At 39.7% G+C, this 12,630-nt stretch overlaps 1 protein-coding gene across 1 annotated transcript in view; it reads right to left on the bottom strand.

The window, feature by feature from the left end:
• Nucleotides 1–12,630, bottom strand: part of CUNH14orf80 (chromosome unknown C14orf80 homolog) — a 39,812-nt gene that overhangs the window by 9,236 nt on the left and 17,946 nt on the right. Inside the window, exons 5-7 of the mRNA XM_018565152.1 lie at nucleotides 10,177–10,305; nucleotides 6,130–6,252; nucleotides 2,765–2,923 (exon numbers count right to left, since the gene is read on the bottom strand). Of these exons, the coding sequence (XP_018420654.1) occupies nucleotides 2,765–2,923; nucleotides 6,130–6,252; nucleotides 10,177–10,305 (411 nt within the window). The remainder of the gene's footprint in view (nucleotides 1–2,764; nucleotides 2,924–6,129; nucleotides 6,253–10,176; nucleotides 10,306–12,630) is intronic.

Genomic DNA, 12,630 nt, shown 5'->3' with positions numbered 1-12,630 from the left:
TATTTCAGCGTGTCGGAACGTGCTGAAAAACGCCCTATGCCCAAAGAAGTACAGGAGCTTCTTTGGGGCGTATTTTCGCGCGTATCCATTAGGATACAGCCGGATAGCCCTCGTAAACGAGCGTTTGACGCGCGTTTTGTGGGCTGCAAATCGCGGTTAAAACATGCACCGTCATATACGCATATTTCAAACGCATAGGTGGGAACCCAGCCTCTGAGCTTAGGGTGACAGGAGGACGCTAATTTGTGTCCTCCCGATACCCTAAGGAGAACTATGGGGAAAAGCCCTAACCCCATAGTTCTCCTTTAATCACTGATAACACTAAACTGATGAACAGTAAAAGAGTTTTATTCGTCGCCTGTGGGCCATTTTAGTTATGGATCTAATATCAAACCATAGCAATACCTCATTTTGTTTGCGGCAGACAAAACTTTGATTTGGCAACACTGTCTGCTAAATTAAAAGGGCACAACACAACTATAAACATGTTATTGCTTAACCAATGTTTAGTTATCAAACAACTGGTTTTACTGTAGAAAAAAGTGCAAATTGTATTTTGTGATTCGTTTATGACACAGAGCATGTTTTCGGTCCAAATCATGGAAGGTTATTGTGTCTAAAGGGCAGTCAAAGGATTCACATACCATTTCAATTTCCTTTCAAACGGTAAAGAAAGTTGTGTGCAGGAACAACCAGACCAGGTGGCTGGCTGGTTGATGAGCTAGTTAACTAAGCAGGACTCATGGCAAGTGGCTATCAGAATAGTAATCCATATTCAGGGTCAGAAGTAGGAATGATCCAGTGAAAAGGCTTGGCACAAAATATAGCCAGGTAGCAAATGCCATCATAAGCCCAGAGCCCTGGGATTGTGATGCCAGGCCCGCTGGCTGATCAGAACTGAAAAGTTGGAATAGGGATGCCTCTCACCGCTGGTCAGTGAAGGGGTGTTGCTGACAGTGCTGGACCATTTCCTGGCAAGCACTGATGCTCAGGCCGGGAACAGAAAGCAGCTGAGCAGCAACTGCAGACAGGGCCAGCTGTTCGGAGAGCAACAACAGGAGCATGCTTTTTACACGCATTGTTTTATCTAAATTCTGCCCATGGCAGGAAAGGTGCCCAATTGGTTTGCCTATCAGAGATGAAACAGCAGAAGAAAAATTCTAGGGACTATATAGTGTGCTCTATTTGCCTGTTAGACTGCAGGTAATATAGCAAGGGGACAGATAAGACAATTCCCAAACTGAGAACAGAAGGCCTTCCAAAAATGACGGATGAACTGAGATTCCTGGTCAGAAAGATTATCAGGATGCCATGAAGCGGTAAGAGCAGGTCAAAAGGCTTAGTCCTGGTGACCAAAGCACAGGTCTCTCATGCTGCGATATAGGCTGTAGCATCCTTCCTGAGAGGTGGCCTCCAGACAGAAAGGGAGAGAAGAGAAATGGTTTTGCGATTGCCAGGATGACCAACAAATATGGCACTATGTGACTATTAAAGCACCCTCAGTCAGAGCTGAGGAGGAACAACCAACCAATTGGCAGCACAATTGTTAGCAGCAGAATTCTGAGCCATCTGGAGGAAAAGTCAGGAGAAAGTGGCAATGATGAGGCCAGAAGGCAGAATGGGGTGTTCATCACAGTGGGAAGAAGAGATATGTTCAAAACTTTGAGAAAGAGAATGTGCCTTTACATTCTTAGAACCCAGGCGATAAGTCATGATGAAAATGATTCTGGAGATAAGGAGGGACCACCAGGGCTTGTCTAGAATTCAGGCAGATGGCTCGACTTAATATACTAGAGGTTCTTATGATCCATGTAGATGGTAGCCAGATTGTGGGCCCCCTCCAGCCATTGATGCAACTCCCTCTAGGACCAATTTCACAGCCAGGAGCCCTCAGTTACCAATGCAATAGTTGTACTCAGAGGGAGAGAATTTGTGAGAAAAGAATGCACAAAGTAAGCCATAAATCTTCAGACTGGTTGTGTGTTTTTAACCATGGATAGTCCAAGATCAGAGGGTAGGTCGAAGACTGGGTGATGGAAAACGACATCAGCTCCCAATGACAGGCTCCTATGGCAAGTACTAGCAAGGGAGTATGGAGTTTGACTAACAAGGAAAACTGGCAGTCCACTTAAACAATAATGAGCTGACGCTGCAAGGCTAGAGCTTCGTCCATGAAGTTACCAGCTGAGCCAGAGTCCACAAAGGCAGAGATATTGTGCTTAAGCCCCCTGCAGCCCCACAGGTTTTTTGAGTGTGCAAAATATCTGTAAATTGTGATGTAAAAGAGACTATTCTATATTGCTACGGATAGGTCTTGAAAACTGTTTATATTAATATAGATAACATCATTGGAGAAGGGTGGAAGGAAGGAGAAGTAGGGGGGAGGGGCGACGCTTGCCTTTCTCTGCCTGTGGGTTTGTGGAGGCACACACAGCTTACTAGCACACACAAGGGTGGCTACATAGGACCCTGCAAGGGAAAGAAGCCACTCTAAAACAGGACATCAGGCCAGCGCTCACGGGGCCAGCTGATTCTGCAGGAAATGAAAATGTTCAAACATCATGAAGCAGCATCCATTGTAAATGATTTAATCAGCATTTGAAATAGATCAAAAGTTTTGACTTTAATTTCACTTTAAATAGTTAGGATAAAATCAGTGTCTAATAAACATCAAACTAGGTTACATGAAGTGATGCATGTACATGTAAATACAGTCTTGTAATAATAATAATAATAATAATAATATTAGTTAAAAGATACACACCTTATATAACATACTGCATTTTTCTAGATGAACAGTGTGCAACTTTCGCCAACAAAGTTGAAGTCTGCCATTTAACCATTGGAGGTATCGAACATCTACGTCTTGTTTAGTTGATTTTCTAAGATCCTTTACTGCTGTGAAGTTCATGTTTTGAGGGCACTGAAACAAAAATAACAGTAATTATTCTTATTTTCTATGATTATAATTTTTTAAGGAGTTTGGAAAAAAAAAGATGCCAGGTAATATTCATATGAAACAGTGTGCTCAAGTGTAAGTGCAAAGACTAAAGTTTATCTTTGATTTTACTTCTGTCTGTTTCAAAAATGACATCAGAGAGGTAACAAATGAAAGAATATCAACCAAAATGAACTATGCATAATTACAGATGTGAAGAGAGCTTAATTCGAATTTTCCAGCTTACTTTGAATGTTAAAGAAAAATGCCTGGATTCTGAAAAATTAATTCTTGCAGGGTGGTTACCCCGACACTGCAACGGTTAACTGCTCATCTTTCTCTAGCGGCGAAAACAAGAAATGCTCATCTTATCCTCGTTCCTGCGGCAGTGACTGCTCACCTCTCGCCCTCTGCACTCTGGCACGTCCCTTGGTGTCCTCACATCTAACAGACCTATATTAGATGTGATGATGTCACGGGTCCTCAGATCGCTGGGGCCTGGGGGAGAAGAGCCTGTGGGGGATCGGTCTAGCAGCCAGGCAGGACTGAGAATCTGGTCAGTATTACTTCTTTACTTTCACCCCCTAGACAAAACAAGCAAAACCTTCTTAAGTCACATCTAAACACACTAAAAGCAATGGCTTGTAGTTCACTCACTGTAACCACTTCACAACCAGGGGTCATTGAAGTGGTTAATTGAGGGACCTATATGCCTGAAGCAGTATTGCCCAGCCCAAATGTTGCAGCTGGAGTATGTATCAGCTATTGTGGGCAGTGTTCTGCAGCAAGCACAAACAAGGGAAAGGTCGAAGTCCAGGAGAAGGGAAAAAAAGGGGAGGGATAAGAGTGAAAGCAGGAAGTAAAAAGAAAGGAAATATGAAAGTAGATAGAAGAATATAAAAAAATGCAGAGACAGAGGGTACAGGAGTAGCAGATCATCAAATGGATAACAACTGAGGCAAGAAAATAGATGGTCTGGAGTGTTCAATACAAGATTGCCATAGTGCCAAAAAGCAGTATATGTATTGGTAAGTTTTGCTGTCAAATTATCCAGGGTATTGTTGAGGCGGTGTTTGACCTCATCAAACACATACCAGTAATACTGTATCTATGTACAACAGGATGATATTTGCTTCCATTACATAAAGCGTTAAACAACCTTTTTATTGTTTTATTTTAATGACTGCAAACCTGTAAAAATTATTGTATCATGCTAATATTTGTGTGCACAAACCTGACTTGATCATAAAGCTCTTCTTATTAAAAATGTCTGCTTTGTCACTTGGTGAAATAGCCAATCAGGGAAGTAGCTCAGAGGGAGACTGCTCAAAAATCAGAATCCGAAAAACAGCAATGGTTTGTTCAAAATATAGATACAACACATATATAAATATATATTAACCCCTTCGTGACGGGAGACGTACACTGTACGTCCAGCCACAAAGGGACCAAATGACTTGTCACGTACACTGTACGTGACGAGTTATTTGCTGCTTTAGAGGGCTGTTAATCGCTGAGAATCAGCTTTTAACATTCATTAATGGTTGCCCTTACTACAGAGGCATTCATTAATGAAAGGGTTAACCTTTTTCAGACACCCGATACCTTAATATCGGGTGTCTGAGAGTCAAAGCAAAGCGGACACAGATGCCGGCTTTTGCCGGCATTCTGACAGCTCGTATAGATCGAGAGATATCTCTCTCAAGCTATACTGGCTTTTTTTTTTTTCTTTCATGAATAGATACAAAATGTGTCTATTCCTACAATGTATCTATTCCTGGAAGAAGAATGTTTGTTTGCTGATCGTTGTTGCAACAATCAGAAAACATTTAGTAACAGCTGAATCCTGAACTGCTGCAGGATCAGTGTCACTAACTTATTATCGGCTGTTCTGAAGTTTGAAGCAGCCTGATAATAACCAAAAATGTATTAATTTATCATGCAGTAACAGTGAGATTAATTCACAAAATCTGCTTGATATAATTAAATAAATAAAATAACATTTTTAAGTTAAAAAAAAAAGTGAAAAGTGTAAAAAAAAAAAAAAATTGTGAAAAGTGTAAAAAAAATAAAAAAATGTGTAAAAAATAAAATAAAATAAGGGACAAATAAATGAATGTATTTATTGCATTTTTTTAGCTGTGCTGGTTTTGTAAAAAAAATACTACAAATCAAAACTGGGAAAAAAGTGTTTTTTTTTTAACAGTTTTTTCCTCTTTTTTTATATTTTATTTGTCCTAAGTGAGGCGTTAGACGCACATATGTGATATAAATATGTAGCCCTATCTGTCCTCTAAAAAACAATATATAATATGTGTGGGTGCACTTTGTAAGAAAGTATATTACTGACGTGGAAGAATCACACAGCAAAAATGTCAAAAGTGTGTCAGTCATTTACGAACAGAAACTAAAAACAAGCTCAGTCATGAAGGGGTTAATATCCTCTATATTCCATCCTTACAAATATTAGGAGCAAATGTACAAAAGCTAAGCTATTTTGTGGACCTCTGAACAATGTTTATTTGCTGACTTCATGTTGCTTTTGCACTTATGCAGCATCTCTATCACCCCAAAAAGGACACGCCTAAGCAAATTAGACATCCCAGAGTATTAAATAAGTGATATATTACATATACAAATATGTACATCTTACACTTTTATTTTCCATAATTTTTATGGGATGGTGGCATGCGAAATGAAGATCAGACATATTTTATTAAAGCTTTTCCATTTATCTGCACATTTTGTGTGAAGATCATGCACAACAAATCTAATTGTTTTCACTACCCTGTCAATTCAGTCTTAAAGGACAACTATGAGGTGAGTGCTGAACTAAAATGTATTTTTTTTCCTTGAGAAGAGGTGATAAGGAGGGATCACCTTTTATAAATACATAAACAATCCATATAGTAAACAGAAAGATTTAAAGTAAAAAGACTTCCACAGCAGCTAGTTCTAGCAACTCTGTAAATGGTTTCAAAACATGGCTGTGTGTGTGTTTATAAAAAGCTACAAACTATAACAGGACATGAATAATTATAAGTAAAACCACAGAAGATTGTTGATCCGGGGAGTATCGGATTCCCTTAGAGCCTTTTTCTAGTACAGAGAGCAGGGACTGTCATCAATGCTTCCAGTAGGGATTACCCGCTCCATTTTCTGTTCTTCCAGTGCTCATTGGAGGGACATACAGGGGAGGTGGCGTGCATGGCTGGTTTTGGCTCTAGAGAGGCAGAGCCAGCTGTCACTTGGGCAGCCAGGCTGGACCCCAACAATGTTATCTGAATCTTTGCTGGCTGCAACGCAGCTAGTCCCTGCGTGGGTCACAGGAGTGCATTAGTAAATCTTTAAAATTCATTTACTTTTCCAGTTCCAGTTTATAGGTTTTTAGAGTTAGAAAACGAAACAACCCAGAGACCTCGTTCTAGACATTTTCAGGTTTCTGAAAAATATCTATGACCCATCTCAGTAGTTAGACATGCTTAAATTTGATGCAGTTCTAAAAGGAAATGTAGCACATTATAGTCAATCAAACTGAAACAAAAATTTCGGTAAAAGTATGTGAAAATCATCAGATGTGCCAGTAGATTTGACAATTTTTACTGCATGACAGCACATGTTCACTCTGTACATACATAGCAACCAGCCACACTGTGGGTGTGCAATTTACAGTTAGACATACACATTTTAAAATCTGTCTGCAAACCGTGTGAAAAATTGCTTGAGTGGGCAGGAATACTTTATGGTCATATGTGACTCTAAGCTACCTTTAATGTGGTTTTACAGTAGTCTCTTGGCAGGTATTCAATAGAGCTGTCTAGCTCAAGCACTGATGTATTATAGGCTTCACAAGTCATCCTATTAACAAAAGATTTCAGAGCAGGATCTTCTACACTTTTCTTAAAAAACGTGACTCAAACACTGAAAGAAAAACAACAACTACTGGTCCTTTATCTTTGTCATTTTTGTTTTTTAACTACAGTGATCCACATTAAAAGGTAGCTTAGATCCATATATAAACATATTACTAAAAGCACCCCCAAACTCCTTTGATGTATTAATAAGTCTGACTTCAAATGTGTTACCTTTCAAAATATGGAATAACTTGCTTTAATAAGCTGGCTAAACAGCTGAGGGCCTGTTAACACTTCGTGTAGCTTATGTAGCATTTTCGAATGCAAGCATGCCGCTTGTTTTGATGTGCGTCCACACGCGTTATCCATGCTGCGTTTGGGGCGGCATTGCTAACGCGTTGTGTTAAGGCCCACCAAAGCATGCGCTCAACGCCAATGTGTGAACGAGGACTAAGAAAGTAATTCACATTGTTCATCACCTTCTTACCAATATAAGTTAAAGAGAAACAAGAAGTTAGCCAAATAAAAAAAAAATCTCCTTTTTTTTGCACTATGGGTATACTATATTTTCTCAGATAAAATGGCACAATATACTTGTTGAAACAAACAAACACATGATAAACTGAAAGCATGTAGAGCTGTTCACCTAAAAAACACAGCAGGAAAAGGTGTGGGAGGCAGGCAAATGGCTGTACTGTGATGTATATTTGGAACAATGTGCAATGTTAACACTATGCATGTTAGCATTTATTAAAAAAAGTTATACACTGAGTGGCCAGATTATTATGACCACCCCATCAGTACTTCGTTGGGCCACGAGATAACTCCACGAGATGATTTCGTTGGGCCGCCTCGTGACTCCAAGATGTTGAAAGGTGATGCGAGGAATCTGACACTGCACTGTTGCCCTTCTGTTGTCTTGTACCAGTCTTGCCACTCTCCATTCTGCCCTAACATTGACTAGTCGCTGACGGCCACAATTCGCACGTTCAGACCCAGATTTTAAGCTGACAGTCCAGTCTTTAAACACTTTAACAACAGCTGATCTTGAACATTTAACGCATTCTGCTGTTTTGCGGATACTCGCTCCATGAAGAGGTCAGAATGGAGCAGATGACTAGGCTGTGACACGGAGTGGCTGAAGCAGACGGAGAAGACGACACAGCAGGTTAGTACTGCAACACTGCATGGGGGCTGGGCACAAAAATGCTGTTTAACTACATATAATATTTTTTTTAAAAAGACATTAAATAAAGAAATAACTACGTAGATATTGATAACTAAGGCTTGTATCCCCCTAGTGATGAAAATAGATGAGCACATGTCCAGACTCCAGACCAGAACACTGTATAGTGTGGCACAGCTATATCCAATTCTGCATACCTAGCTTTATATTATAAAAAAAAGTAATAATAATATAAAGCCAGTACAGCAGAATTGGATATAGCTGTGCCACACTATACAGTGTTCTGGTCTGGAGTCTGGACATGTGCTCATCTATTTTCATCACTAGGGGGATACAAGCCTTAGTTAGCAATGGCATGATAAATATTAATTTCATGTTCATGTTCTTCATAATATTAAGAAACTGACCTAAAATCATGATTTTGTATTGCTTTAGAAAAAATGTGACCTGTCCCTTTAAGAAAAAGTATCGGTAATTGGTAACGGCGAGTACTTGAAAAAAAGGTATTGGTACTCGGTCTTAAAAAAGTGGTATCGGAGCATCCCTACTATTTATAATGGTCTGGCCCTCTAGCAACTTCAGCATGAAATTATAGCTAATTTGCCTACAAATGTCAGGTGGTCATAATAATCTGGCCACTCAGTGTATATCTCAGATACAGTTCTTCTCACATACAAAGACAAATATGGGGCCTTTTATTGCGGACCTATTTCTAAAAATACTAGTTGCCCAGCTCTCTCTGACTTCTATATTCAAAGTCAAAATCAAGCAGAGTGGAAGGTGAAAGAATATCCAAACCCAAAAACAAAAATCTAACATATTGCAGGTTAACAGATTTAAGATGTGGTGGCGGCATTCTTTTTCATTTTTAGTCGAAGTATATTTTCTGTAAGTACGGAAAAATAACTCTTTATCACACCAGAATTCCAGTGTCTTTATAACTTCCTGTGAGCTGAATGGATATAAAACATTTTCACCTGTTACTAGCTTTGTTCTGTAAACTACACAATAATTCCTCCCTATGTAATAGAAATGTGGAGAGAAGGAGGGGTCAAATTAGAAGAACAGTCTAGTGCCAACCATTACTTCCTCCATAGATACAGTGGAGCAAGTGGAGTCTCCCTAGGGCAGCAAGTGTGTTATTTGCAGTATTATCAGGTACAAATATAAAAGGAAAATGCAAATTACTCTTACTGGAAATTCTCTTTCCACATAGTCACCATGACAGCACACATGAGACCATTTAACTTTGAGGGACAGCACACCTGAGAGATATAATAAAATATATTTTGGGGGATGGAAACTGAAGATAAAAAAACTTTCCTTCCAACACCACCTCCTGATCCAGATCCACATTAAGTCTGCAGTGCCAGATGAAAGTATAAAACTTTTATTACGTTTAGGCTCTACATATCGGATTCACTGTAGATGAGGCAGCCTCGGCCCAAGATGTAGACGTCGATCTGGTAGAACACACTTTACATTTTTCTAGAGGAGGTGTACTGAAGACTATTTAACTGCAATAAATAGCTTGGCTAATCCATCTGGCTATAGTGATCTTGGGTGCCTTATGGCCTTTATTCCTTCCCTGAAACTGAAATAAGACTGAGAATATGTCTCTTAAAATCTTAGTGACTAGTAGTAACTGGAGCAAGCACCTTCTCACATCCAGTTTGTGCAGATATTCCTCTTCTTTATTAGAAAGATCAGGATAAAACGAGGGAATAGTCATCTCGATAGAGCAAAAAGGAAATTTAATCCTACCTTTAAAATGTTATCCTGGAATACACTGAAATAAAGGTATAGGTATAGAGAGAGCCTGAATTTGTCCCACCCTCCTGGCCATAGGAGATCGCCAGAAGGAAAGTGCCTTGATTATTAAAAAATTGTTGGCTTGATCTAATGGTTTGAAGGGTGCTCCAATTAAATCTTTTAATAGCCAGAATAGTTCCCAGGGAGGAACTTTTTAGTTCTGAGCTGGGAACTCCTTCCTCCGGCACTTGTCGGAGATTGTGTCCCCAGTCTTTGCGAACAAAAATTCGCTTTCCAAGGATATGCCACAGTGCTTAGCCTTAGATCCCATGTCACCTCAACAGGATTTTATCCTTTCCTTCTTTTAGAGTTGGATAAGACTGCAATTCTGGCAGGGAAGTCAATAGTCTCCAGGGTGGGGGGGAATATTTTCAAATGTTGTTTACCGCCTTGGTGAGAACTGGGAGGAACTCCAAAATCTGCTGTTTGGGGTTGCCACTTGCAGATGAGATTCCGGCTGCATTATCCATATTTTTAATGAAATTGTGAACCTTGGCAGAGAGCATATAATAGACCTGGACACCGCACAGAGAAGGGATGTTTAAATGTGGCCATTGCAGCATGTGTAGAGATCCTCTATTGACCATTCATTAACTGCTACACTTCTCATTTTGTGTAAATGATCAATTTTCCATGCAAAAAAAAATATGCAGGCGAGGAATAAGTACATGAAGGTGAGCATATAGGTGATATGTTGTCACAGAAGGAAAGAAGACCATTGGCAGAACACTACAAGGCGTTTCATAAATCCTCAGCTGAAGGATTAAGATTCCGTGGCATCACCTAAAATTTCCTGCATGGAGAGGAGATAAAAATAAAAGACTCCTACAGGAGGTTGTCACAGTGGAGATATAAATTTAATGTCACTGACCTTTAATCACTTTAATAATGAACTCTTATTGTAAGCATTTCTCTGAATTTTCTAGTAGTAATTACATTACAGAAATGTCTGATATCTGCAAAATTAACCGATTCCTGATTTTTCTGTGGTCCCTGCAATATGCGGAAATTTCTCCTGTTATATATTTTACTATGATACAGCCCCTTTAACACTGTAAACTAGGAGTTTCCCACGAGTCAACACATTATTATACGAATTGGTCTATAGGTGCATAGACGAATTGGTCTATAGGTCTATAACTTACTTAAAAGGAGATCTATGGGGTGAGTGAATTACACTCATCCCCATAGTTAGAGCCGACGTGTGACATTGAAACTATCACACGTCGGCTCTATTGATCGGGAAGTGAGCAAAAACATAGCACAGTTCACTCACTTCCCCATCATCTCCCTGCAGAGAGCAGTGACTGTCAGATAAGTTGAAACCCTTTTTGAAAAAAATGTTTTCTCTTTTGTTATGTTTTTGCACATATCTACTGCTCGCCAGCAGTAGATATATGCAAAAACCGCTGAGGGTTTAATAACCTTTTAATCCCTGCAGTAATTATCCAGTGGAAGGCTCTAACTATTTGCCTAGCTAAATTCAGGTACTGACTTTTTTTTGGCCCAGCAAAAAACATTTTTTTTAATATATACTCCTTCCTTGGTGTCAGACTGGCTGGATAACCTAACGTTAAAATAAAACTTGAGCAAAGCTTCCCATGGCTGCCAGGGAACTTGTTGACAATACCATTTCTGATTTGGAAGTCCAGAGAGCTATCAAGTCAATGAAGAATGGCAAACAGCCTGGCCCACATGGCTATACTACCTGTTATTATAAGAAATATGTTGATATTTTAGCCCCACACTTGTCTCATATGTTTAATGCCTTACGGAATGTTGCATCGTTTCTAGTGAATCCCTCCTATCCACCATTTGCATGATACCAAAGCCGAATATAGACCATACCACCTGGTCAAATTTTTATCCTAAGTCCCTCATCAACATCGAAATTAAACTTTTAGCTAAGATTTTGACATCAAGGATTAACAGTATCTTGACTGATTTGATTTCAGCTGACCAGGTCCGATTTACTGTATACTGGGTAGGCACGCTGCAGATATCAGGAGGATATCCCTTTTTTTACATTTATCCCATTCTTGTCACACTCCTCTACTACTGCTGTCCTTTGACATACCAAAGGCATTTGACTCAATTGGAACAATCTCCATTTCACCTATTGCATGCATACACGCAATAGGTTGGACTTGATGGACTTATGTCTTTATTCAACCTCAAATACTATGTAAACCCTCTGCTACTGGGGCTTCGGCCCTCAGTTCTTTTGTTGGATATATTAGCCCTATATTCCTCTCCCTGGGCACAGTTCTGTTATGCAGGCTTTAAATCTGAATTGGTCCCTATAGCTAGGGCTCCCAGGCAAGGTTCCCTGTTGTTCCCACTGGTGTTTGCCTTAGCCATAGAACAAGGTATCCGTCTCTCCAATAACGTTATTGGATTAGAGGGGTGGGGGTTATCATCAAACAAATTGGTTGCTTTGATGATGCCATTTTACTACTCTCCAAGCTTCTGCTGCCTTTACCAAAACATAATGCCCATATTGACAAGATTTTGGGGGTCTCAGGGTTAATAGTAAACTCAGCTAAGTCGCAGGCTATGGGTGTTTCTAGTTCCTCATGGGAGATGGAGTCCCTTCTCTCCTCTTTTTCTTTTAGTTGGAGTCTTCCTCCACTATTTGAGTATTTCTCTGATGATAGTTTGTATCGCTTTTTCAACATCTTTATTCACTCTTAACCCCCTGCAGGAAACATAGTTTATTGTGGATGGGTAGGAAAGAGGCGTTTGAAATGGTTTTATTGCCCAAATTCCTCTATTATGGACGAGTTCTCGCAGTTAACATTCCAGCTTATCGCTCACTTGCCCTTCATCGTTGCATCCAT

This window comes from Nanorana parkeri, unplaced genomic scaffold (assembly GCF_000935625.1).
Source record: "Nanorana parkeri isolate BGI_ZX_2015 unplaced genomic scaffold, ASM93562v1 scaffold819, whole genome shotgun sequence".
Taxonomy (NCBI): domain Eukaryota; kingdom Metazoa; phylum Chordata; class Amphibia; order Anura; family Dicroglossidae; genus Nanorana; species Nanorana parkeri.
The sequence above is the reverse complement of the archived record's forward strand: the minus strand, read 5'-3'. Positions and strand labels throughout refer to the sequence as shown.